At 39.9% G+C, this 24,942-nt stretch overlaps 1 protein-coding gene across 1 annotated transcript; it reads left to right on the top strand.

The window, feature by feature from the left end:
* The first annotated feature begins 939 nt into the window (after positions 1 to 939).
* On the top strand, positions 940 to 23,317 carry LOC129453432 (calpain-2 catalytic subunit). The gene is made up of 21 exons (XM_055217675.2): positions 940 to 2,363; positions 2,859 to 2,928; positions 5,341 to 5,459; positions 7,598 to 7,731; positions 8,470 to 8,638; positions 12,068 to 12,145; positions 12,243 to 12,328; positions 15,052 to 15,126; positions 15,227 to 15,387; positions 15,466 to 15,635; positions 15,825 to 15,836; positions 15,964 to 16,175; positions 21,036 to 21,072; positions 21,452 to 21,517; positions 21,610 to 21,667; positions 21,758 to 21,822; positions 21,994 to 22,062; positions 22,356 to 22,434; positions 22,540 to 22,656; positions 22,765 to 22,820; positions 22,912 to 23,317. The coding sequence occupies exons 1-21, from the start codon at positions 2,127 to 2,129 to the stop codon at positions 22,930 to 22,932; spliced, it is 2,091 nt and encodes a 696-aa protein (XP_055073650.2). The 5' UTR covers positions 940 to 2,126; the 3' UTR covers positions 22,933 to 23,317.
* Positions 23,318 to 24,942: the final 1,625 nt, after the last annotated feature.

The raw sequence follows: 24,942 nt of genomic DNA, 5'->3' as shown, positions 1-24,942 counted from the left end.
CATTATTTATATTTTTCATGAGAAAAGAAAACTGTGTCACCAGGGTTAAGCCTTTATTAGAATTGTCTTGTCTTATTTTACTTCATATGTAATGACTTATAATATACAGAATATAAAAAATTATTTGTAGGCTATGTGTTCCTAAATCTTTGTTCAATAACATCTCAAGCTATAGTTCAAATATCTGCCAAATGACAGTCACGTTATAAACAGGACAACAAGCACTTTGTTTTTAGGATCTCAACATTCGGCATGAAAGTATCAAACCATTTGCTTTATTTATTATCATTATAAAGGAAGATATTCTTGTCAGGTCAGGTTTGTTACGGGGGGTTGGCAGCGCTCTTTATCCGTAGGCTTGTTATGGCTGAGGAACAGACTTATATGCAAAGTCAGGCCTATATGCAAATTTTTTTTTTCAAGAAAATGAAATAAACAAGAAAATTGTATACCACAGACTGTCAGTATACACCAATATTATATTCTTTATATAGTTTGTGTTAAAACTATTCAATGATAATTATAAGCTTGATGTTAAATTGTGACTTAATAAAAATGTTAAAAAATGACATTTTAACTTAATTTAAATAAATATTCGAATGTTTGCTTTTTATGAGCTCAAATATTAGAATATGAAAACTACCCATCCCTAGTTCGAACCAGTGACTTTCTGGTTACCAGTCCGACTCTACCTGACCTTTACTGACCTGCAGATTGTTCCCAACCTGTACACATTTATATAGGGAATATATTTGGGAAGAATGTGAGTAACCAAACAGATCTATTTATTTATTATATATTATATCAGTAATTATTTTAACTATGATAGCTCCCATGCGAGTTGTGCAATGTGCCTATTTATGTTAAACTAGAATAATAATAATAATAATAATAATAATAATAATAATGGCATATCATTTTTGTCTTTCAAAAAAATATGTAAAAATCGAGAATCGAATTGTGCACATTAATAGAGAGACGAAGGGAAGGAAAAGATGTGGTAGAAAAAAAGTGTACAAGCAATAGGGATAACCACACCCTGGAGAAGATTGTCAAACAAAACTCATTCAAAAATTGTTGGAGAGATTCCCAAAGAGTGGACAACAGCTGGAGTCAGTGCTTCAAGAACCACTATGCACAGACGTATGCAAGACATGGGTTTCAGCTGTCAAATTCCTTGTGTCAAGCCACTCTTGAACAACAGACATTGTCAGAAGCATCTCGCTTCTGGACAGCTGCTGAGTGGTCCAAAGTTATGTTTTATGTGATTTTGCATTTGCTTTTGAAATTAGAGTCCCAGAGTCTGGAGGAAGAGAGGAGAGGCATACAATCCACATTGCTTGAGGTCCAGTGTAAAGTTTCCACATTCATTGATGGTTTGGGGTGCCATGTCATCTGCTGGCGTTGGTCCACTGTGTTTTCTGAGGTCCAAGGTCAACGCAGCCGTATACCAGGAAGTTTTAGGGCACTTCATGCTCCCTGCTGCTGACCAACTTGGAGATGCAGATTTCATTTTCCAACAGGACTTGGCATCTCCACACAGTGCCAAAGCTACCAGTACCTGGTTTAAGGACCATGGTATCCCTGTTCTTAATTGGCCAACAAACTCGCCTGACCTTAACCTCATAGAAAATCTATGGGGTATTGTGAAGAGGAAGATGCGATATGCCAGACCCAACAATGCAGAAGAGCTTAAGGCCACTATCAGAGCAACCTGGGCTCTCATAACACCTGAGCAGTGCCACAGACTGATCGACTCCATGCCACACCGCATCACTGCAGTAATTCAGGGAAAAGAAGCCCCGACTAATTACTGACTGCTGTACATGCTCATATTTTTCATGTTCATACCTGTCAGTTGGCCGAGATTTCTAAAAATATGCAAAATTCTAAAAGTAATATGCAAATTTTCTTTTTTCTGTTACAAATGTTTTATCTGATATAAATGTGTCTTTGCACTTAATACAATGATGTATTCACAGATAAGCGTGACTCCGCCCCCTCACCATTTCTATGGCAGACCTCACACTTAAAAACCAGCTATCTGTGCCCATAACCACTCACACACTATACAGGACTGAAGAACACACTGCGCTTGAATTGAATCAAACACATAAATAGGCAGAATGAGCAGCACTGCAAAGTTTCTTGCTAAAAGACAGAATAGAGAAGGAGGTGTTGGGACAAACAAGAAGGCGATACCATTCAAGAAGCAGGACTATCAGAGTCTGAAACGTCAATGTTTGGAGAGAAAAACATTGTTTTATGATCTGAACTTCCCTGCGGTTTCTGAATCTCTGGGCTACAATGACCTGGGACCGAATTCCACCAAGGTCCAAGGAGTGGAGTGGAAAAGACCAAAGGTCATGGAAACTTGTAATGTGTTGTGTACATGTTTTAAGATATACAAGATTTTTGGAAACTGTCCTCAAAGCAGACTTACACATCATCGAACACTGCAAGAAAAGCACATCTATAATTACACCTCCAGCATTATGCTGTCTTGTGCTTTATCTGCCAATCAGCAGCTGTCATTTACATTCATCCATTATGTTGTTATCTCAATAAACTTACCCATTGTTGATCATTTACCTCCTGATTTTGTTCTTGTCCTGTCTGAATCAGTGAGAATCATTTGAATTTTATTAATTTAGATTTTTTATCAAATTCCCAGTTTTGATTCCTATGTTGTAAAAATAGTTGAATAGTTAGATACCATATGGTGTGAATTTGGGTTTGACAAGAGAAAATGTGTTTAACCATAAGCTGTTTGATAAAAGCAAATATAAAATTGTTATTCATGTTTGCCATTAGGCACAAAAAGTTGTAATTGTGTTTTAATCTTTCCTCTTTTAAAGGAGCTGTGTGCAAACCCTCAGTTTATTGTGGATGGTGCCAAGCGGACTGACATCTGCCAAGGGGAATTAGGTAAACTTGAGATCAATTTCATCAGGGTGCACTGGTTTTAAACACAGTCATTTGCAGCAGAGGACCAGCGTATAGATGTAGGACCAACATTTAGGAGCCAGGACCACATAAATTGCTATGACTGTTTCACAATGGTCATTTTATGTCAGGATAGCCTAAAATCTTCGTATTTCAACTTGGCATTCCTACACGGAGCGCTTTCTGCTAACGAAAACTTTTTTAGACAAACTCTAAATGTTATTGCTTGTTACTTGGAGGAATAGTCTACTCATTTTCAATGTTGAAATATGTTATTACCTTAACTAAGAATTGTTGATACATCCCTCTATCATCTGTGTGCGTGCACGTAAGCGCTGGAGCGCGCCGCAACGCTTCGATAGCATTTAGCTTAGCCCCATTCATTCAATGGTACCAATCAGAGATAAAGTAAGAAGTGACCAAACACATCAAAATTTTTTCCTATTTAAGACGAGTAGTTATACGAGCAAGTTTGGTTGTACAAAATAAAACGTAGCGCTTTTCTAAGCGGATTTAAAAGAGGAACTATATTTTATGGCGTAATAGCACTTTTGTGAGTACTTCGACTCGCCTGAAAAGTCCGCTCCCCTTCTCACTCTCATAATGGGAGAGGGAGGGTGTTACTGCGCCGAGTCGAAGTACTCCCAAAAGTGCTATTATGCCATAAAGTATAGTTCCTCTTTTAAATCCGCTTAGAAAAGCGCTATGTTTTATTTTGTACCACCAAACTTGCTCGTATAACTACTCGTCTTAAATAGGAAAAACGTTGATGTGTTTGGTCACTTCTAACTTTATCTCTAAATGGTACCATTGAATGAATGGAGCTAAGCTAAATGCTATCGAAGTGTCGCAGCGCGCTCCAGCGCTTACGTGCACGCACACAGATGACAGAGGGATGTATCAACAATTCTTAGTTAAGGTAATAACATAGTTTAATATTGAAAATGAGTAGACTATTCCTTTAAGGGGATAGTCCATTAATAACAAAAATTCTGTCATCAGTTATGTAACCAAACAGACCTAATTTTACAGCCATCTGTTTGGTTAATCACATTCTTCCAAATATTTTCCTTTTTGTTCAGCAGAACAAATAAATGTATACAGGTTGGGAACAATCTGCAGGTCAGTAAAGGTCAGGTAGAGTCGGACTAGTAACCAGAAAGTCACTGGTTCCAACTAGGGATGGGTAGTTTTCATATTCTAATATTTTAGCTCATAAAAAGCAAACATTCAAATATTTATTTAAATTAAGTTAAGATGTCATTTTTTTACATTTTTATTAAGTCACAATTTAACATCAAGCTTATAATTGTCATTGAACAGTTTCAACACAAACTATACAGAGAATATAATATCGGTGTATACTGACAGTCTGTGGTATACAATTCTCTTGTTTACTTCATTTTCTTGAAAAGAAAAATTTGCATATAGACCTATTTCCTAAGAGTCTGTTCCTAAGCCAGAACAAGCCCACAGATAAAAAGCGCTGCCAACTTCCCATAACAAACCTGATCTGACAAGAATATCTGCCTTTATAATGATAATTGATAAAGCAAATGGTTTGATACTTTCATGCTGACTGCTGAGATCCTAAAAACAAAATGCTTGTTGTCCTGTTTATTACGTGGCTGTCATCTGAGGAAGACAATTCGATCTCGTAGTAACTTAAATAAAGTAAAATGTTTTACTTACTGTGTATACTGTTGTCTTATTCCTGCCAGATGCAATATTAGTGGTGCTTTTAAGTAAACAAACACTGCCCACGCGAGCTGGAACTTCTTTAAAAACAAATTTTAACCACGCATTCCTAATGTTATGTTATGGCTACAAAAGTGGTTGCTGTATTTGGGTTTGGGGAGGTGTTTCAATTCTACTCTGACGTCATATTTCAGCACATTCCAAAGAAAATTCAGTTATTGGGGGAATGTAGTTTAGTGGTTAGGTCGGTAACTCAAAGGTTTTAGGTTCAAACTCCCAGATAGCAAAAAATATCCGCATGGCTTCTTTACGCCGCCAGCCCCAAGCTGTCGGCTATAGGTGCATCCCGCTGGCGGGGATGAAACTTTTGCCGCCGAATACGTAACTCTCATTTGTTGCGAGATGCCGCCAGCAGACCTGTTTGCGATTACGCCCTTATGACGCTTACTGCCGCCAGAGCACCGCCGGTGGTCCGCCGACTCATTGCTATCTAAGCTCATGTTTATTCATGAACTACAACCAGTGTATCCTTCAGCAAGAAAACCTACTGTATGTTGATACTTCAGCAACATGCTAAGCCCACAATGCTCCTAAATTACTGTATGTATACTCTTAATGACTTTGTATAAAAGCATCAGCTAAATAAAGAATTAAAAATAAGGAGTTACTATCTTATGACTTATGATCTCTGTGCAGGTGACTGTTGGCTTCTGGCAGCCATTGCCTCTTTGACTCTAAACCACAATGTTTTGTGGCGTGTAGTCCCGCCTGATCAGAGCTTTTCAGATGGTTACGCCGGCATCTTTCACTTTCAGGTCAGATTTGTCATGAACATTCAGTGGGGTCTATAAATCTGCAACCTACAATTTGTAAGATATTTACATTCAAATATTCAAAAGCTTAGTGTGGCTTATTGTATTTTGAATCCAACGATATATGTTCGGCACTGACCTGACTGTCAAAATAATAAAACGCAATAAAAAATCAATTTGAGTATTTTTCATGTAAAAAAAAAATTTTCAGTATTGTATCTCAAAGCTTTAGTTTATAATATATTGTTTATTGAAATAAACATGTATTCAATATGAGTTATTTTATGGTCATGATGACTACTTGACGCTCTAAATATCAAAATTAGATTTTGCGACTTTAAACAAAATGCTGGCGGGGAAAGAGTTAGGGCCCTATTTTAACGATCTGAAACGCAAGTGCGAAGCGCAACGCGCAAGTGACTTTGTGGGCGGATCTTGGGTCCTGTTGCTATTTTCCCGGCGGGAGAAATAACTCTTGCGCCAGGCGCAAATCAATAAGGGGTTGGTCTGAATAGGTTCATTATTCATAGGTGTGGTTTGGGCGTAACGTCAAATAAACCAATCAGAACGTCATCCAACATTCCCTTTAAAAGCAAGTGCGCAAGTTCCATGGCGGGTTGCTATTATTATGACGGATTTACCAGGCGCACGCCAGGAGCGGTTCACAGCCGAGGAGACCGACGTTCTTGTAAGAGCAGTCAAAGACAGAGAAGTTGTTTTGTATGGGGATGGGAGAAACCCGCCCAAATCAGCGTCGGTCAAACAGGCGTGGGAGGAAATAGCCAGAATTGTCTCATCAGCTGGCATCCCCATCGTTGCGCCAAGCGCCACAATGATGTCAGGAGACGGGGGAATCCCAAGCTTGCCAGCATAAATCGGGCACGCCGTGTAACGGGAGGTGGATCTGCCTCTACACAGAACCTGATGCCGGCAGAGGACATCGCTGCGTCCACCCTCACCGCTGAAAGTGTTTGGGGGCTTTGAAATCGGAAACGCAAGCAAGGCTAACCCCAAAGTACACTTACAAATCAAGTTCACATACATTAAGGTTTCTTATGAAAACATTTTAATTATTATTTACATAAAATAAACATAATACTATTTTAATCGTTATTTGCATGAGAATTTTTTAACGCAGCCACACAATAAATAAAAACTATCATCACAATGCTCAACACTATGATTTCCCTTATCTCATATGTTAATATTTTTTATTGTAACAATTTATGATTTGCAAAAATAACTGTTGCATCTGTGTAGATTAGATAAGCAAAGTGTGTGCGCGTTGTGCACGCTATACATTATGGTCAAGCATGCGCCCTTAAAATAGCATAATGAACCACGCGCAACGCGGCACTGACTTTAGACTAGTTTTTTTTGGTCAGTGGCGCAATTGTTTTTTGAAACTGCAAAATAGCATCAGGGATGGTTTGCGCCACAACACGCCTCCTTTTGGCGCTGAACCGCCCAGGGAGCGCAAGTTCATTCCCTAGTTTGCCGACGTGCGTCTGTGGAGGGAAAAACACGCTGTGCGCCGGTGCAAAATACGAATGATACATGCGTCACTGACAAAGTCAATTGCGCTGGGTGCAAGATAGGGCCCTTAATGTCCAATTAGGTTTTACCATTTGATGTGACCCCGCCAGCATTTTTCATGATTTTTACAAAAGTTTAATGCCTCCCAGAAAATGCTCTTCTTTACATATATAGAAACAACATATTTAAACAGACCATCTGCTTTCCAACACACACACACACACACACACACACACACACACACAAAAAAAAACATTTCATCCTACCTTCATTCTCTTTTTATCACCTCTCAAATATGGGTAGGTTTCTTTGAAAACACCGAATTTTGAGCAAAAAGCTGAAATAATTAAATTTTTGTGAAGGACTTTTGATAGAGATCAGATGAAGAGCGATCCTCAAAACTTTGACAGACATACAGCTGTTTGCCCTAAGGCGATACTTCTGGGTTTTATAAGTTGCACCTGGTGGATAATAGCGGTATTGCAGATTGACGAGATAACTTGTCAATGGCGGGGAAAAAGTTAAAAGTCTGATTGTATGAGTTTGGTTCAAAACATGTCTGACAATAAAAGAGGGTCTTACTGATGTCATTCTGTTTTCTGTAGTTCTGGCAGTATGGTGAATGGGTGGATGTTGTCATTGATGATCGTCTGCCTACCAGAAATGGAAAGCTGCTGTTTGTTTGTTCAGCAGAGCGTTCAGAGTTCTGGAGCGCCCTGCTGGAAAAGGCTTATGCAAAGTAAGTGTGTACATGAGTTATAGAGAGGTACAGGTTCAGTGGCGGGCGGTGACTTCTTTATTCGAGGGCGCTCGATGCGAAGTTCGTCACAACATGTATGTAGCCCATCATGTGTGTGGTTCCTTATTTCAAAATATGTGTTCTGCGCGTCGAGAGATCCACATGTCTTGTCAAAATAAGTGCCTGCTGCAGACGTGTCTAAATTATTTATTATAAAAGAGATGCTTGTGTTTGCCAGATACTCGCATAATCTCATTCATAATCAGAGTTTACTGTTAAGGGAGTGTCTTGTGTGTATTTTGTGAACGTGAGCGTCTCTTTTATCATAAACGGTTTTGACGCGTGTGCAGCAGGCATTTATTTTGACAAAACACGTGATGCACATGGTTCACATGACACAAACACATATTTTGAAAACGCAAGCAACACACATGACACTTCGAACACTTCTGTACATTCATTCAAAATGATGGGTAAGCATTACCCTGGGCCACAGTCTACATTACAAAATACAATTTACATACAAAACATACAGACTGTGTCTGAAATAGCCCCCTATAGTGCACTATTTGAGGGAACATTCATTTTTAGTCGTGTCCAAAATCACAGTGGACACAGTGCACAATAGCCATGGTTTTGCTTTCTAGGAAACACACATACTGAAATAATGGTGTATCTTTGGTTAAGTCGCTTTGGATAAGAGCTTGACAAATGCATTAATCTCAATATATTTTGTAGGCTCCATGGCTCGTATGAAGCTCTGATTTTCGGCAAAGTCACTGAGGGTTTTAAGGACTTTACGGGAGGTATTGCTGAGGACTATGAGCTGAGTAAAGCCCCTCCAGATCTGTTTAAGATCATTAAGAAAGCACTTAGGTTGGGCTCCCTGCTTGGGTGCTCCATTGATGTGAGTATTTATATTTGACTTTTACTGGGTTTATGTTACCATAGCATAAAGGCAATGACAACATAACTTTTATTGAATCAAAACCATTTTATCCTGCTGAAAACAGCTCAAAGTAGTGTTATTTGCAGTGTTGTGCCTGAACGCGTTAATTGAACGATGAACTCATTCATATTTTGGGTGAACGTGAACTGAACATACTGTATTACTGCCTGATGAAGCATTAACGGGAGGCTTGTCTGAAGCGTGGCCAACAGCCAATCACAGTGGCCGAAGCACATGCTCCGGTCTTCCATAAACGTAATTGGCTGGCTCTGCCGAAGTTATTTGCATAAGGCAACCTGATTGGCTGACGCATGCGTTGCCGCTTGAAAAATTGAGAAATGTTCAACTTCTGCCGCGAGCAACGGCACAGACGCGGGGCCGGCGAATCCACAATTCATTTCGGCAACGCATGACGTCACATATTAATAGTGAATGGGAAGCGTTAACGCTTACGCCCTGTGTGAATGTACCGCAATTCACTTCGGCAACGCATGACGTCACCCATTACGGCGCATTCACACGGGGCAAAAGTGTTAACGCTTGACAGAAAGCTTGCCTGAAGTGTGGCCAACAGCCAATCACAGTGGCCGAAGCACATGCTCGGTCTTCCATAAATGTAATTGGCTGGCTCTGCCGAAGTTATTTGCATAAGGCAATCTGAATGGCTGACACCTCGCGTTGCCGCTTGAAAAATTGAGAAATGTTCAACTTTTGCTCGAGCAACGGCACAGACGCGGCGCTGGCGAATCCACAATTCATTTCGGCAACGCATGACGTCACATATTAATAGTGAATGGGAAGCGTTAACGCTTACGCCCTGTGTCAATGTACCGCAATTCACTTCGGCAACGCATGACGTCACCTATTACGGCGCATTCACACGGGGCAAAAGTGTTAACGCTTGACAGAAAGCTTGCCTGAAGTGTGGCCAACAGCCAATCACAGTGGCCGAAGCACATGCTCGGTCTTCCATAAACGTAATTGGCTGGCTCTCCCTAAGTCATTTGCATAAGACAATCTGATTGGCTGGCGCACGCGTTGCCGCTTGAAAAGTTGAGAAATGTTCAACTTCTGCAGCGAGCAACGGCACTGACGCGGCGCAGACGAATCCACAATTCATTTCGGCAACGCATGACGTCACATATTAATAGTGAATGGGAAGCGTTAACGCTTACGCCCTGTGTGAATGTACCGCAATTCACTTCAGCAATGCATGACGTCACCTATTACGACGCATTCACACGGGGCAAAAGCGTTAATGTGTGGCGGAAGGCTTGTCTGAAGCGTGGCCAACAGCCAATGACAGTGGCCGAAGCACATGCTCGGTCTTCCATAAATGTAATTGGCTGGCTCTGCCTAGGTTATTTGCATAAGGCAATCTGAATGGCTGACACCTCGCGTTGCCGCTTGAAAAGTTGAGAAATGTTCAACTTCTGCAGCGAGCAACGGCACTGACGCGGCGCAGACGAATCCACAATTCAGTTCGCCAACGCTTGACGTCACCCATTAAAAGTGAATGGGAAGTGTCAATGTTTACGCCCCGTGTGAATGCGGCGTTAAAAGTGAATGGGAAGCGTTAATGCTTACGCCCCGTGTGAATGTACCGTTACTGTGAACTCGTTCATTCTGGCAACACCACCCACCAGTCAGTGTTGCACTACCGCATGCGTCATCAAAACAAAAAGCAGATGGAGGTGACAAAGCAGTAACAAGTTTTATGACAAGGTTGGCAAGGTAAGCACAAGTATGGACATGCGCGTTTTAAAAAGCATCAAACACAGCTCTCTGCACTTAACAGGACACATACACACAAAATTATCTCTAAATACCACAGTCTTGGTAAGTATTAACTTGGCAGTTATTGTGTAAAAAGGGAACCCAAACAGTTCAGAAAGAAATCAGACGTGCAGTATATTGTATGAATTCGTGCTTATTCAGGCTTAAAGTGGCAGTACCCTCAAGAAATCTGCTTATGTTTCTGTCATTATGTTACTCAAACAACAGAAGACAAAAGGTAAATCACTTCTGTAGCTTTAAAAAGATTTAAAGAATGAAGCTAGCGTTATTATTCATTTGACTGTTATACTACTACTGTTATACTTTATTTGTAACTTTGTTCTTTTTTATTTTTTATATGTTTATCATTTCTAGATTTGTTCTTATTTTATTTTCCTTATTTCCCCCTTTTGCTGATCTGAAAATTATTCGATCCATGATTTTAAAAACTGGTCACTGGTTAAAACTGGTAAAATAATAGTTGTCTGTGGTTCTATATGGGCTGTGGCAATAATTTTGAAAAATAATAGCTTGCAGCAACATATGAAAAAAGAACTATGAATGAAAGGAATATTCCATTTTCTTAAAAGAAACATCCAGATAAGTTACTCACCACCATGTCATCCAAAATGTTGGTGTCTTTCTTTGTTCAGTCGAGGAGAAGTTGTGGTTTTTGAGGAAAACATTGCAGGATTTTTCTCATTTTAATGGACTTTGGTAGAGCCCAACATTTAATACTTAACTCAACACTCAACAGCTTCTTTCAACAGAGCCTCAAAGGTCTACAAATGATCCCAAACGAGGCACAAGGGTCCCACCCAGCGAAACGACTGTCATTCTTGACAAGAAAAATAAAAAACATGCTTTTTTAAACCACAACTTCTCGTCTAGATCCGGTCGTGATGCGCCAGCGTGACCCCACGCAATACGTTATGACGTCAAGAGGTCACAGAGGACGAATGCGAAACTCCGCCCCAGTGTTTACAAGTGTTGAGAAAGAGGACCGTTCCGACGTTGTTGTATGTCGAATGATACTAATTAATGTATTTGTGTCAGTTTATTGTTTACAATGGTCCGCAAATGTGCGTTTCATATATGTAACACATGACCTTTCTATGTCACTACGCATTTACGTTAGGTCACGGAGTAAAGGACCTAGACAAGAAGTTGTGGTTTAAAAGTGCATTTTTTTTCTTGTCAAAAATGACAATCGTTTCGCTAGATAAGACCCTTATGCCTCGTCTAGGATCGTTTATAGTCCTTTGAAACTCCGTTGAAAGTGTTGAGTTAAGTATTAAATGTTGGGCTCTATTAAAGTCCATTAAAATGAGAAAAATCCTGCAATATTTTCCTCAAAAAACATAATTTCTTCTCGACTGAACAAAGAAAGACATCAACATTTTGGATTACATGGTGGTGAGTAAATTATCTGGATTTTCTTTTAAGAAAATTGACTAATCCTTTAAATTTTGGAACTGTGAACTTAGTTCAAAATTTTTAAGTATGAACTATGAACCGAACTAGTTCAATTTAAAATTGGTGAACTAAACTTTCAACTAGTTTAGTAGAAAGTGAACTTTCCCAACACTGATTATTTGTCCTGTTCTCTAGGCTACCAGTGCCCACGAAAAAGTGACCAAAGTAAAGCTGGTAGAAGGACATGCGTACTCTGTCACTGGTGCAGAGGAGGTGAGATAATGTTTGTAAAGCTATGATAAAACTTACTAAAATGCTGAAATATGAAGTATAACTGGAAGGAGTCCTGCTGATTCCCCCTTAAATTCAGGTTCACTACCACAGGCGTCCTGTGCAGCTGGTGCGTCTTAGGAACCCGTGGGGTGATACGGAGTGGACGGGCGCATGGAGTGATAAGTGAGTTTATTCCTAACTTGCTGGTTAGATATTCAGCCACAAAAGCCTAAATAGAAGTGGATGAGTATGAATGTATTAAAATGGGCTTTTCTGGTAACTGAACGCAGCAGGCAGTTAATTTGTTTCAGTCCACCTTTAAAAGCTGCATACAAATTCGAACGGTGCGTCCTCCAAAGGCAGCATGGAATGGGGATCACAGTCACTGGTTTCCTAAATGAAGTTTTCACTGTTAAAAAAATGGCCCATTGTGCGTGGGACACAAACCGCTCAGTGGAAGAATATTTGATAAAAAGATTTTATAAAGTAATCATTTTTATGACCATATGTTTCCTGTTAGTGTTATGTGCCTATATTATTACTATAAAAATTAAATATATTAAAAAGAATCTAAATTAAAAATAATATAATAATGTACAGTATTGAAAATACTATATTATTATTAAATACATATATAATAATAATATATAGTATTAAATATACTACACCAAAAAAAAACTCATAACAATTTGCACAAACTTTTTTTAAGTAAAATGTACTGCTTTTTTAAAGTACAACTTACTTTTTCAAAATCAAATAAAATCTACTTAATATAAACAATACATGAAAAATTTGTTAAATAATTAAGTAAATGTCACTTAATTATTTTTATTTTAGAAGTTACATTTATTTTAATCATTTAGGTAAAGTCTATTAAATACTGAAGCATTGCTGTCATAAAAATATTAAATAAATCTTATTTACTGTTGTATGGTAGACTGTATTTGCTGTTTGTTAGTTTCTTTAACATCGCCTAGTTGTATGGACTTAGTTACTTTTAGTGCTATTAATGGTATTATAACACAAAATTCAATGAGTTAGTCATTGAATAAACTTGATTCTCCACAGAAACGCACACAAAACTGTGTTTTTGACATGCATTGTCAGTACTGTGCAGAAAAATACATAAAATGTGCTGAACAGGGTTTACCTGAACGGTAACTTCACAAAATTATCATTTACAACAAAACAACATCAATAATACAAGAGCTTAAACCTCTATGACAATTTAATAACAAATCTTGAATTAGTTAAAGTTCTTATCAGTTCATATTCTATTAAAAGCTTAAAGGGACAGTAAGTAGGATTTTAAGTGTTTTATTAATCAAAATCAATGTCTTTATTCATAAATATGTCCTCGTTGGTGTCAAATGACCTCTGCCAGTGATCTGACTTTTCTTTGTAAGCTTATAATTTCTTCTCTTTACTTACATTGAACGGGTAAGTCCAAGGAGGCTTCCATGTCGTTATGCCGTATTGATAAACTATAATAGCAGAGAGGGACAAAAAGCACTAGCCTAACAACGTGTTTCACGTTTTCATTCAGAACACGTGAACCAGTTGAAACGTACAAAGAGATCAGTGATTACATAACGGCTACCGTAGTTGCAACATGCATTTGGAAAAGCGAGGCGCTAGAGAGCACTATTCATTTGAATGCAAAATACAATTTCACCACTAGATGGGGGTAAATCCTACTTATTGTCCCTTTAAAAAAATCTAAATATTCAGGCACAACCGATTATGGGTATTGCCTACAACAGGGGTCTTCAACGTTTTTTTTGGTTCGGGAACCCCTAATACTAAATGTGTAAAATAGAGATATTTAAGTAAGCAGTAAGGTACGAGAGGCTGCCTTTTTCGTATTAGGCACAACGCAAAGTGGAGTAAAGTACAACTGATGACCAATCAGAATCAAGGACTGGAACTGTTTTATAAATAGAAACAAACCATATTATTACACAGCCATACGATATTAACATGCATAATTTTTTGTTAAAGTAGATTTAGTTTTTATATTAATATAATTATATAATATTATTTTAAGGTATTTGCAGTGTAATATATTTTCATTTTACTGTGAATTGGCTTTCAGTTTATAAAGATGACTGATCATGGTGAATGGCACAAAGACTCTCTATTTTGGTGGGGATAGAGGTTGTGCTCCTTTATAATTCAGAGGTCTGTTGCCTTTCTCGTGTATCATCTTTGTCACAAGTTTAAGTAACGCAGGTTTATTTTCTGTATAGCTTCATATCAGACTCAGGGGAACAACATGCAACGAGTCCGAGCGCATCTCTTTGGGGAAACTTTTTGAGAGGCGGATTTCAACCTGACTATGAATCTTGCACAAAAGCCACCTGGTGGATAATAACGGTACTGCGGAAAAATCTCGTCATTGGCGGGGAAGCGGTTTCTCTTAATTGACGAGATATCTCGTCAATGGCAGCGAAAGAGTTAATTTTTAAATGCGAGCGATAGTTTTGTCACAGTTTAAAATTCAGACGCGGTGTGGCGTCATTTGCCTGTTGAATTAGCGCTTTAAATCTAAACCGTGTGAAACAGCCGTCCAAGTTCAGAAATATAGATGAGCTAGACAGGCAAAGATAGACACGCATAAGACCTGTTTTATGATGACTTTTCTGTCGCTACTGCTGCTTCCTGAGTGGACATTTATTATCTTTAGATATTTTATTTTGGTCCGCTGGCTAAACTGAGCGCGCGCCTTCAAACCTATGCGGCCACGCACGTGCACAACTTAAAGGGGACATGTAACGTTTTGTACATATATTTTACGTTTTAAGCAAAAAATAGCTTGTCGTTAAACATCATTTGGAGGACTGACACGTATTCCTGAATCATTGTGTAGTCTTACTGATAACTTTGTATAAAAATCCATTTTTTAGCTCCAGTGAGTGGAATTATGTCCGACTGGAGGAGAAAGCTCGACTGAATTATTCAGCTGATGATGGAGAATTCTGGTAAGAAAACTTTTATCTGAACAGCTCATAAAAACACACTCGACCCCTGTTACTTTTTGCAGATATACCTTTTATACATATCTCTTTCTCTTCCTGTCAGGATGGCATATTCAGACTTTGTGCGGCATTTCTCAAGGCTGGAGATTTGTAATCTGACTCCAGACACTTTGACCAGTGAAGAGGTGAGTCGCTGGAACTACTGCCAGTTTGACGGGACCTGGAAAGTGGGATCCACCGCAGGAGGATGCGGTTCCAATAAAGGTATCTTAAACCAATCACAAGAACACATGACAACATAAATGTGTGTTTTAACATGTTTTCTATGTTTTCTCTCTTCAGCTACATTCTCTTCAAACCCTCAGTTTGTGATCAAGCTTAAAGATGTTGATGATGACCCTTATGATGGAGAAGATGGTTGCACTTTGCTGGTGGGACTGATGCAGAAATATAAGCGTAAAGATAAACGCATTGGCCGATCCCTGAATGCCATTGGCTTTGTTATCTATGAGGTAACCCAACACTGTTTACATGCAGCCAAAAATACTACACAGATATTAACACTGAAACTAGTTTTATTGCCAACATTACAGATACAATTACCGGTAACATATTTTGCAACCAAACTTTTTGCAACCTTGATATTTTCTATATGACTTTTAATATTAGAAAAGTAATATCCTGTCGTATGTGTGTTTCAGGTTCCAGATGAGGTGTGTACATGCTCTATTTGTTTTGTTCATTAGGGTATCAGGATCTTTTTTCCAAGTTTGTTGATGTAATCCATCTTGATATCTTCATCTCAAATGTGTGTGTTTGTGGCTATAAATGTTTTTGCAGTACAAGGGTCGCAATAATGTTCATCTCGGCTCAGATGTGCTGCTGTATAAACGACCAGTTGCGGGGATCAAGGATTTCACCAAGCAGCGAGAGATATGCAAGCGCTTTAAGTTGCCTCCTGGAGAATATGTCATCATCCCCTCCACTTATGAGCCCAATCGTGAGGGAAGTTTTATACTGCGTGTGTTTACAGAGAAAAAGGCGGCTGCCAGGTTTGTCAAAAATGTTTTTTATACAAGTGCTTGTTTTAATAGGTGTGTGTGCTGAAGGAATAGATCTCAAGAAGTGTTTACTCACCCTCATGCCATCCAAGATGTATATGACTTACTTCAAGTTGAACACAAAGTGTGTGCATGCAAAAGAAAACAGAAAACAGGCCAATTTCAACATAACACCGACTGTGACTTTACAGTTGCGATGTATGCCCCAACATTAAATTACACATTAAATTAAGTACAATGTTGTTTGTTGCAATGCTAAAAACAAAGTTGTGTCTGCTCAGTTAGCGCTAGGGGTGGAACGGTACATGTATTCATTTCGAACCGAATCGGTACGGGGGTCACGGTTCGGTGCATGAATTTAAACTGGGAATACACGGTATGAAAATAAAAAAAACTTGCGTGCAAAATAATTAATGTAATGGGGAACTACTGTTAGATACGCAGGTTCTTTATTGACAGCTAATCTGTAGCCCCGCTTTAGCTCTGATTGGTGCCGATGCAGCCGAGCTCCACCTATGTATGGGCTCTATCAGAGCCCGTCTACATTCTGGCACTCTGCAGTTTTTTGTCAGGTCGACGCCGGTCCAGTCAGTGAGTGAGCAGCGATAGCGAGGATGGCAAGTGGTGGTTTCCACAAGAGTTAGACGCTCCGCCGGCCTCTTTAAGATCGCAGGTTTGGCAAAACTTCAGTTTTCCAGTCAGTTACAGTAGTACAGGCGAAAGAGAGTGGTGGAAAAGACGAGGACTGTGTATCGGCACTTTCAGCAGTTGTTGGGTATGTGAGTGGAAATACATCTAATTCAGGGCTCTCAAGTTTCACTCATTTACCTTGAGACACACGCATTTCAGTCAGTTCACACGCTCACATGCCATACTTTGTATTTCTCACGCTGCGAAGTAGGAGATAAATTTTCCTGCTAAAATACAATTAATGGACAAAGCACAGGCAAACGCAGGGCAGTTCTGTCGAGTTCAGCTGCTTTCAGTTTTTTAAGTGTGCTCAACTTTACGCAGTGCCATCAGCAACAGAGTACCACGAGAAATCTTGCGGAGGAGGCTGAATTCAAATCGCTCTCACATTACTCTGATGTCATCCACTTGTCGTTTCTTGCAGCGCCTCGTGAAGTCGTACACAACTATTAATTCATCCTACAAGCCTATTTTTTGTTCTTTAGTACATTAATATGAAATAAGGCCAAAATGTAATTTTAAAATGTATTTAGGTAACACTTGTAATACATTTGAACCCATATTTGTATGAATGATGAGTACAAGATTACTTAAAGTGGTATACATTTTTGTAATGCGAGATAGTATGTTAAATGCATTTCAGTTCCCTTTCAGTCGTTCACTACGACGTCACGTCGTGACCGACAAATTGGGAACTCGCTTAGAGAGACCAATCGGCTTCGATATACTACTAAAAAGCCAATGAACTTTGCATTGAGGTATTTGCATAATGCTGGCGCCACCCCGCCAGGTGCATATATAAGCAGCAGGCGCAAATATTGAAATTAGCTTTTTCGCTTCGAAAGCCGGCTTATCTGCTACTGAGAAGCTACTCTCTGCTCTTCTGGGGACGGTTGCTGAAGTTCGATTTGACAAGCAGTACTACCACAGCGGACACCGCAGTTCCACTGCTCTTCTTTATTATTTTGAGTTTCAGTGTGTGCGTTGCCTCTCCCTGTGCGCATCACCAGCTGAGCACCTATAGAATGATTTCTCTGAAAGAGTGATACGTGAGAGCTCTGTGTCTTTTTAAAGACAGCCACTCTCGTATATTTGGAGATCAGCGTCCTTTTCAGGATAGCTTTTCGCATCACTACACTGAGCAGGTCGGGGGATGCATCCTCCACCTCCCAGCCTCCTCGTCCTCCGGTTGAGATCCCGATGGAGACTGCAAAGTCGTGTTCTACGATTTCTGCCGAATCCATTGGACCTCCTTCTGGTCCCATCACTTCTGCAGCATCAGAGGGGAGCCCCCTTTTCCCTCTGAGGCGAAGTCGTCCCGGAGATAGCGTCCGTGCCCGCTCGAGCGGCGGAAGCGGTAGAGTTGGAGGGGTTAACCCCCCTCCGCCCGAACCGTCCAGCCTGCATGATTGACGTGGGCACGAAGAGCTTTACCCCTCACCTCCCTCGCTGATGGAGCCGCTAAGGGTTATGTCAGCTTCCTTTCGGTGAGCATGCAAATATGTCCGGCCCCCACTGCCTCCTGCCGCGAGCTGTGGGCTGTATATCTGGGACTCGTACGCTTTGCTATGGGAGCGGCGAGGGAAGGATGTATTAGTTCGCACCGACAACATTGCGACTGTTGTGTATATTAACCGTCAAGGCGGTTTGTGCTCTCGTCAGCTGTCGCATCTCGCTCGTCATCTCCTCTTTTGGAGTCAGAAGCATCTGAGGTCCCTTCGTGCCATTCACATCCCGGGCTCGCTTAAACTCAGCGGCAGACGCGCTTCCCGAGCTGCGTGCCTCTGCGAATGGCGACTCCACCCCAGATGGTTCAGCTAATTTGGAAGAAGTTCGGTCTTGCGCAGATAGATCTGTTTGCCTCGCCGGACGATACCCACTGTCGCCTGTTTTATTCACTAACCGAGGGCACCCTCGGCATGGATGCGTTGGCACACAGCTGGCCGCAGGGGATGCGCAAATACGCATTTCCTCCAGTGAGCTTAATCGCACAGACACTGTGCAAGGTCAGGCAGGACGAGGAGAGCCTTACTGGATGCCCAGGAATTGGTTCCCAGAACTGATGCTCCTCACGACAGCCCCTCCCTGGCGAACCCGCGCCCCGACCTGTGGGATCTCCATGTATGGTCGTTGAGCGTGCGCAAGGTTTAGGTGATTTATTGCAAGCGGTATCTAACACCATTTCTGCAGCGCGAGCGCCATCCACTAGATGGGCTTACTCAAATGAAACCTGTTCGTCACCTGGTGCTCTTTGCAACACAAAGACCCCCGAGAATGCCCAATTAATATCGTGCTTTCATATCTTCAACACCGTTTGGAGCGTAGGCTGTCACCCTCCACCATTAATGTTGATATCGCCGCTATATCTGCTCATCACTCTTTAATAAATGGCAGATCAGTTGTCCAGCATGATTTAATTATTAGATTTCTAAGAGGCGCACAAAGGCTGCATCCTTCGCGCCCTCCCTCTTTCCTCCTTGGGACCTGTCCATGGTGCTGAAAGCTCTGCAGGGACCCCCATTCGAGCCTTTGCTGTCTGTGAGTCTGAAGTTTTTGTCAATGAAAACTCTGACCCTGCTTGCATTGACCTCCATGCATTCTCCATCGACGAATCATGCCTTCAGTTTGGTCCTGCTGTCTCAAGCGTAACACTTAGATCCAGGCCAGGCTACGTGCCCAAAGTTCCCACCACTCCCTACAGAGATCAGGTGGTGAGCTTGCAAGCGCTGCCCCCGAAGGAGGCAGACCCAACCATGGCTTTGTTGTGCCCCGACTCTACGTGGCTCCCATGCAAAGCCTCAGGACCTCAGACCAGCTCTTTGTCTAGTACGGTGGTCAGCAGAGAGGGAAAGTTGTCACTAAGCAGAGGATGTCTCATTGGATAGTTCATACCGCCCTGGCTTATAATCTGCAGGGCCCCCCATGTTGATTTAATTTGAGAGCGCACTCCACAAGGAGTGTTGCCTCATCTTGGGCACGTTCCTATCCCGCTCAGGTAGGGCGCTTCCCAGTCGCTGGCACTTCTGTGGGGTTAAAGGAACATCTAGTGCCCGGCCTTCTGCCTTAATCCTATTTCTCCATCTCCTTAAGTGGAATCGGAGGGCTTTTTGCAGACACTGGAAGAGGTCAGCCCCTAGTGGCATTTTGGTAGGGATTCCCAATTCGTCGGTCACGACGTGACATTGTAGTGACCGGCTGAAAGGGAACGTCTCGGTTACGGATGTAACCCTCGTTCCCTAAAGGTTCCCAATTCGTCGGTCACGACGTGATGTCTCCGTTCCCTCCTTCAGGGAACGAGGGTTACAACCGTAACCGAGACGTTCATATTCATGCCATCTCAAAATAACACCAATAAGGACACCTATGTTATTAAGATTATCTTAAGTACTAAAAAAAATTGCCTTCTTCATTTTTGTTTTGCTTTTCCCTCCCTTGTACCGAAAGTGAATCGAACCGTGACGCCTGAACCGAGGTACGAACCGAACCGGGATTTCTGTGTACCATTCCACCCCTAGTAAGCGCTATATGCTAGTAAATGCTACATACTAACGTTTAGGCTGAAGTTCTACTATTGAGGTTACAGTTCCGTTTGGCAGGTCCATACTAAACTTACCACTCAGAAATGACCATTAAAAAAATCTCCAAATAATTGACTATTCCTCAATTTTCTTATCTTTGTCTGAAACAGGTTCAAACATAAGTTCTTTTTGCACACACAGAGAGCTACCTAAAGGAGCTGCTCCGAGAAGCAGCCAATCAGAGCAGAGCTCAACATTATTATTCATGACCCTTTCAAATAGGGCAAAAATAGACCATTGCATTCTAAGGGCAAATTCTAGGGTTGTAAATGGACATGTAAAACTGTCTATAGATAATTTTTGCACATAATAAAGTCACAAACCTTCTATGTAGATATCAGAAAACAATTTAACAGATTATTTTAATGCATTCTTTGGCACCTTTAAGTCTACAGGTATTGTCTAGTTAAACACCACATGGTAGTACTAGTTCTGTTCCACATTATTTTTAACCACTATAATACTAAACCCTCAAGATAACCTCATTATCTGATCTTTGACATGAACTTGACTTTGTCCCAAATTGTAATGATTCCCTACAAATGCATGATGGATATATTCTTCTTGTCTCTCTTCCATGCAGCCCAATGGATGTTAATATCACTGCAAATATTCTAAAGGTAAATTAATCTAGTAATTACAAATAGTGTATATTGTTGTTAGATATTCAGTAAGCAAGGAACATGGGTAGTTGACATGAAAATGTCCTCTAGTGTGACAACAATTTCAAACAAAACATTTCAAGTTTTTGAAGCAATTATAACAATAATTGAGAGGTATTGTACTTTAAAATGCGTTTGTCACACAACAAGACCGCTTAAATTAAACAAATAAAGACAAACACAGGACTTATAGTACTTCACCTTGTACACACATTTTAATATTTCATTTTATAATCACCCATTTTAATTTACGAATTTATATATACTCTATTCAGTTACATTTCCCCTGAATTAAACAGACCAAGTTATTGGATAAAATATCATTTATTTCTCTCAGGATCGCATCTCTGACATTAATGTGGACACAAGTTATAAACAGCTTTTTATGCAGTTTGCTGGAAATGTAAGTAAAATTTTATTTTATTTGCCTGTGCTGTAGGATGTACAGTGTTGATCACAGTAATGTTGAGGTGTAATTTTGTCTTTTCTATTCAGGACTCAGAGCTGTCTGTGGTGGAGCTACAGCAGATGCTGAAGAACTTTGTCGCTAAAAGTAAGAAAATTCAGATTAAAAGCTAACTTACAGTAGTATTTTTACCTCGCCTGTTATCCACAAAGTAACATTTTAAATTGTTTTACACAGGAACTGATATCAAGTCTGATGGTTTCAGTAGGGAAACATGTCATCACATTATCAGACTGCTAGACGTATCCTATCCACACTGGATTATGAACAAATGATACATTACTGAATTTTATATTGTTTGGGATATCTTTGGATGAATTTATCTCATGAATTTTTAAATGTTAAGATTGTTGTGCCACTTTATAGTCATAAGACTATCATAACCCCATCATGACCCTTGACCCTCAGTCCAGAAAGATGGCAATGGCAAACTTGGTCTGGTGGAGTTTCACACCCTGTGGATAAAGATCCAGAGATATTTGGTAAATCACACCAACTAACACAGTTATATAGTTCAGCAGCGTGGATTTAATTTAAATTCAGCTTTTTACTATATGAATTATTCAGGGGTGAATTTAATCGTAGAAAGCAGTTTTCACTCAAATATGCATACACAGGATTAGGAACTCAAAAGAGAAGTGACAACTTTATTTACGGTTATATTTACAGTACAGTTGCCACAGTATAAGTGGTCATAAAGCACAACTGTAACACACTTTTTCATTGTGTTAAGTGATGTAAATACTAAATTTTATTTTCTGTGCTAACTCATCAGGAAATTTTTAAGAAAAGTGACGCAGACAAATCAGGCACCATGAGTTCATATGAGATGAGAGATGCACTAAAATATGCAGGTATTGTTTATACTAATTTGTTTAAAGGACAAACTATTAAATATGTTAAATATCTTTCCTCCTCAATGGAACACTGAAATTTGATGATGCGTTTTTATTCCACAGGGTTTCAAGTGAACGGTGAAGTACTTCAGGTGATAATCTCACGTTATGCCAATAAGCAGCAAGCCATTTACTTTGATAACTTTGTTGGCTGCCTGATCAACTTGGAGATTCTCTTTAGTAAGTTTATCTGTTAATACAACAAGAGAGATTATCACATATCCAATATAATCCAACTTAATCTGTCAAGCTACCAGAAATAGCTTACTTGCTTTTTTATCTACACAGAAACGTTTCAATTGTTCAAAAACAACACCGGGAAAATGGAGCTGGATATCCTGCAGGTGAAGTGCAAATGTTAATTCTGATTATAAATTGTGATGATTTTGTATATTATAAAGTTTTGTTATTGTGTCTATGTGATTTGTTTTGTAGTGGCTTTGCTTGGCCCTCTAAAAATCCACAAATTTCCTGCAAAAACAAAAGACTCAGAATTCCTGGGAGAAGGATGTTTTGGCTGATGGAGTAAAATCAGTCCGAGTGTGTGTTATCTTAACCTTGAATTGTTTACGATATGCAATTTGTTAATCTAAAAATCTGAGTTTTGAGTATTCATTTAGCATTTTTTATTACAACATTTCTTTAATTAAAAATGTAATTTTCTAACCAATAATTATATTTACTAACATTGGTAACATTTTGCAACAAGGTTGTATTTGTTAACGTAATTAAAACGAACTAACAATGAATTATACGTCTACAGCACTTATTAATCTTAGTTCATGTTAATTTCAGCATTCACTAATACATTTTTAACATTAAAGTCGCAATGAAAGTAAAATAAAAAACTGTAATTTGTTTTGTAATATTGTGGTATTTTTTTACAAATGATTTATCTGTGAGCTTCATTATTTTTTTTTAAATTCATGTGCCCTCATAATCTTTATTCAAAAATGCAAATCTCCTCCCCTCCTAAAAACGATCTCTCTTTACTTCCGCCCTGCGTTCCAGTTTGTTTTTTTATGAACTTCCCTCGCAAACTTCCCTCAGTCTCGTTCACTCGGATGTACGTCATTGCTTACGTTGTACGAGTGCCCACTACTGCTAGAACACTTGAAGTGGGTTCAAATGGATCGCCCTAAGCCCTTGATCACATGGAAAGTGGAGACCGCCCCCTCCATGTGCAAAGCGCGAGTTGCTTAAGTGACGTCACAATCGTGTTGCATTGTGGGATATGAAGCTGCATGAAGTGTACATATGAAGCAGACTCGTGAAAAAATCGAGGAAAAATCGAGGAAGCGAGGGTCTGTCCATACAAACTTCCCTCGTCCACTTGACCAAGTGGAACGCACTTCAAAATGGCGACAGGGATTCCCCCGAGGGGAAGTGCTTAGGGAAGTTTGTGAGTGTGTGTCTAAAACTGGAGTGGAACGCACCCCCGGTCATAATGTATGGCAGGTGGGCAGGGTCCGGGAGAATATGGCTGCGATTAGCAATTAGCAACACGACCCAACTTCAAACAATCCAATCAGATCTCGATTGACAATTCAAATCCAGCCCTGCCAATTGATACTTCCGTTTCATGGCGACTTTAAAATTAGTAAATGTTCACATTGGTTAATTCAAACAATTGTATTATTATTAACGTCCTGTCAGCTAAGAAACTGAGGCTAATTCACCGAGGTACACCAATGACATTTAGTCAGAATTTAGCATAAATAACATAAAAGCATCGATCCATCCTGCCTTGTATCAACAGTTCATGGTGGTGGTGTAATAGTGTTGGTGATATTGTTTTTTGACACACTTTGGGTACCAACTGAGCTTCGTTTAAATGCCACGGCCTAACTGCGTATTGTTTCTGACCATGTCCATCCAATTATGACCACACTGTTACTACTTCCAGCAGGATCTTCCAAACGGGTCTCCTAAGCATGACAATGTGTTTGTATATGTATGTATGTATGTATTATGTCTCTGACACAACGCCAAGGCACACACCCTCCTCCATCTGCTGTAGGTGAACCAAAAACAACTGATAATGGCTCTCAGTGATGTGTGTCGGGTTCCTGCTATGAGAATACTAATACTTTTATCAAATGTTTACAAAAGCAGGAACTCAGTGTGCCTATATCTTTCTCTATTTCTGTTTTAGTACATGATAGAAAGTGTAAGGCTAGATCAAATCGTGTGGCAAATCAATCTAATCTGCTGCCTGTGACTTGTCAAACTAAGATCTCTGTTAGGAAAAAAAATTGTACTATTAAGTTAGCACTTTTAAATATCTGTTCACTTAAAAACAAATCACTTCTAGTCAGCGACTTAATAGCCACAAACAACCTGGATTTTATGTTTCTAAATGAAACATGGCTAGAAGAAAGCTACATTGCAACAGTCCTTAATGAAACAGCCCCTCCTAACTTTACCTATTTGAGTTTTTGCAGAGCTGCTAGGAGGGGTGGAGGT

This window comes from Misgurnus anguillicaudatus, chromosome 23, assembly GCF_027580225.2.
Source record: "Misgurnus anguillicaudatus chromosome 23, ASM2758022v2, whole genome shotgun sequence".
Taxonomy (NCBI): Eukaryota; Metazoa; Chordata; class Actinopteri; order Cypriniformes; family Cobitidae; genus Misgurnus; species Misgurnus anguillicaudatus.
Note: the sequence above shows the minus strand (reverse complement) of the source record. Positions and strands in the feature narration are given on the sequence as shown.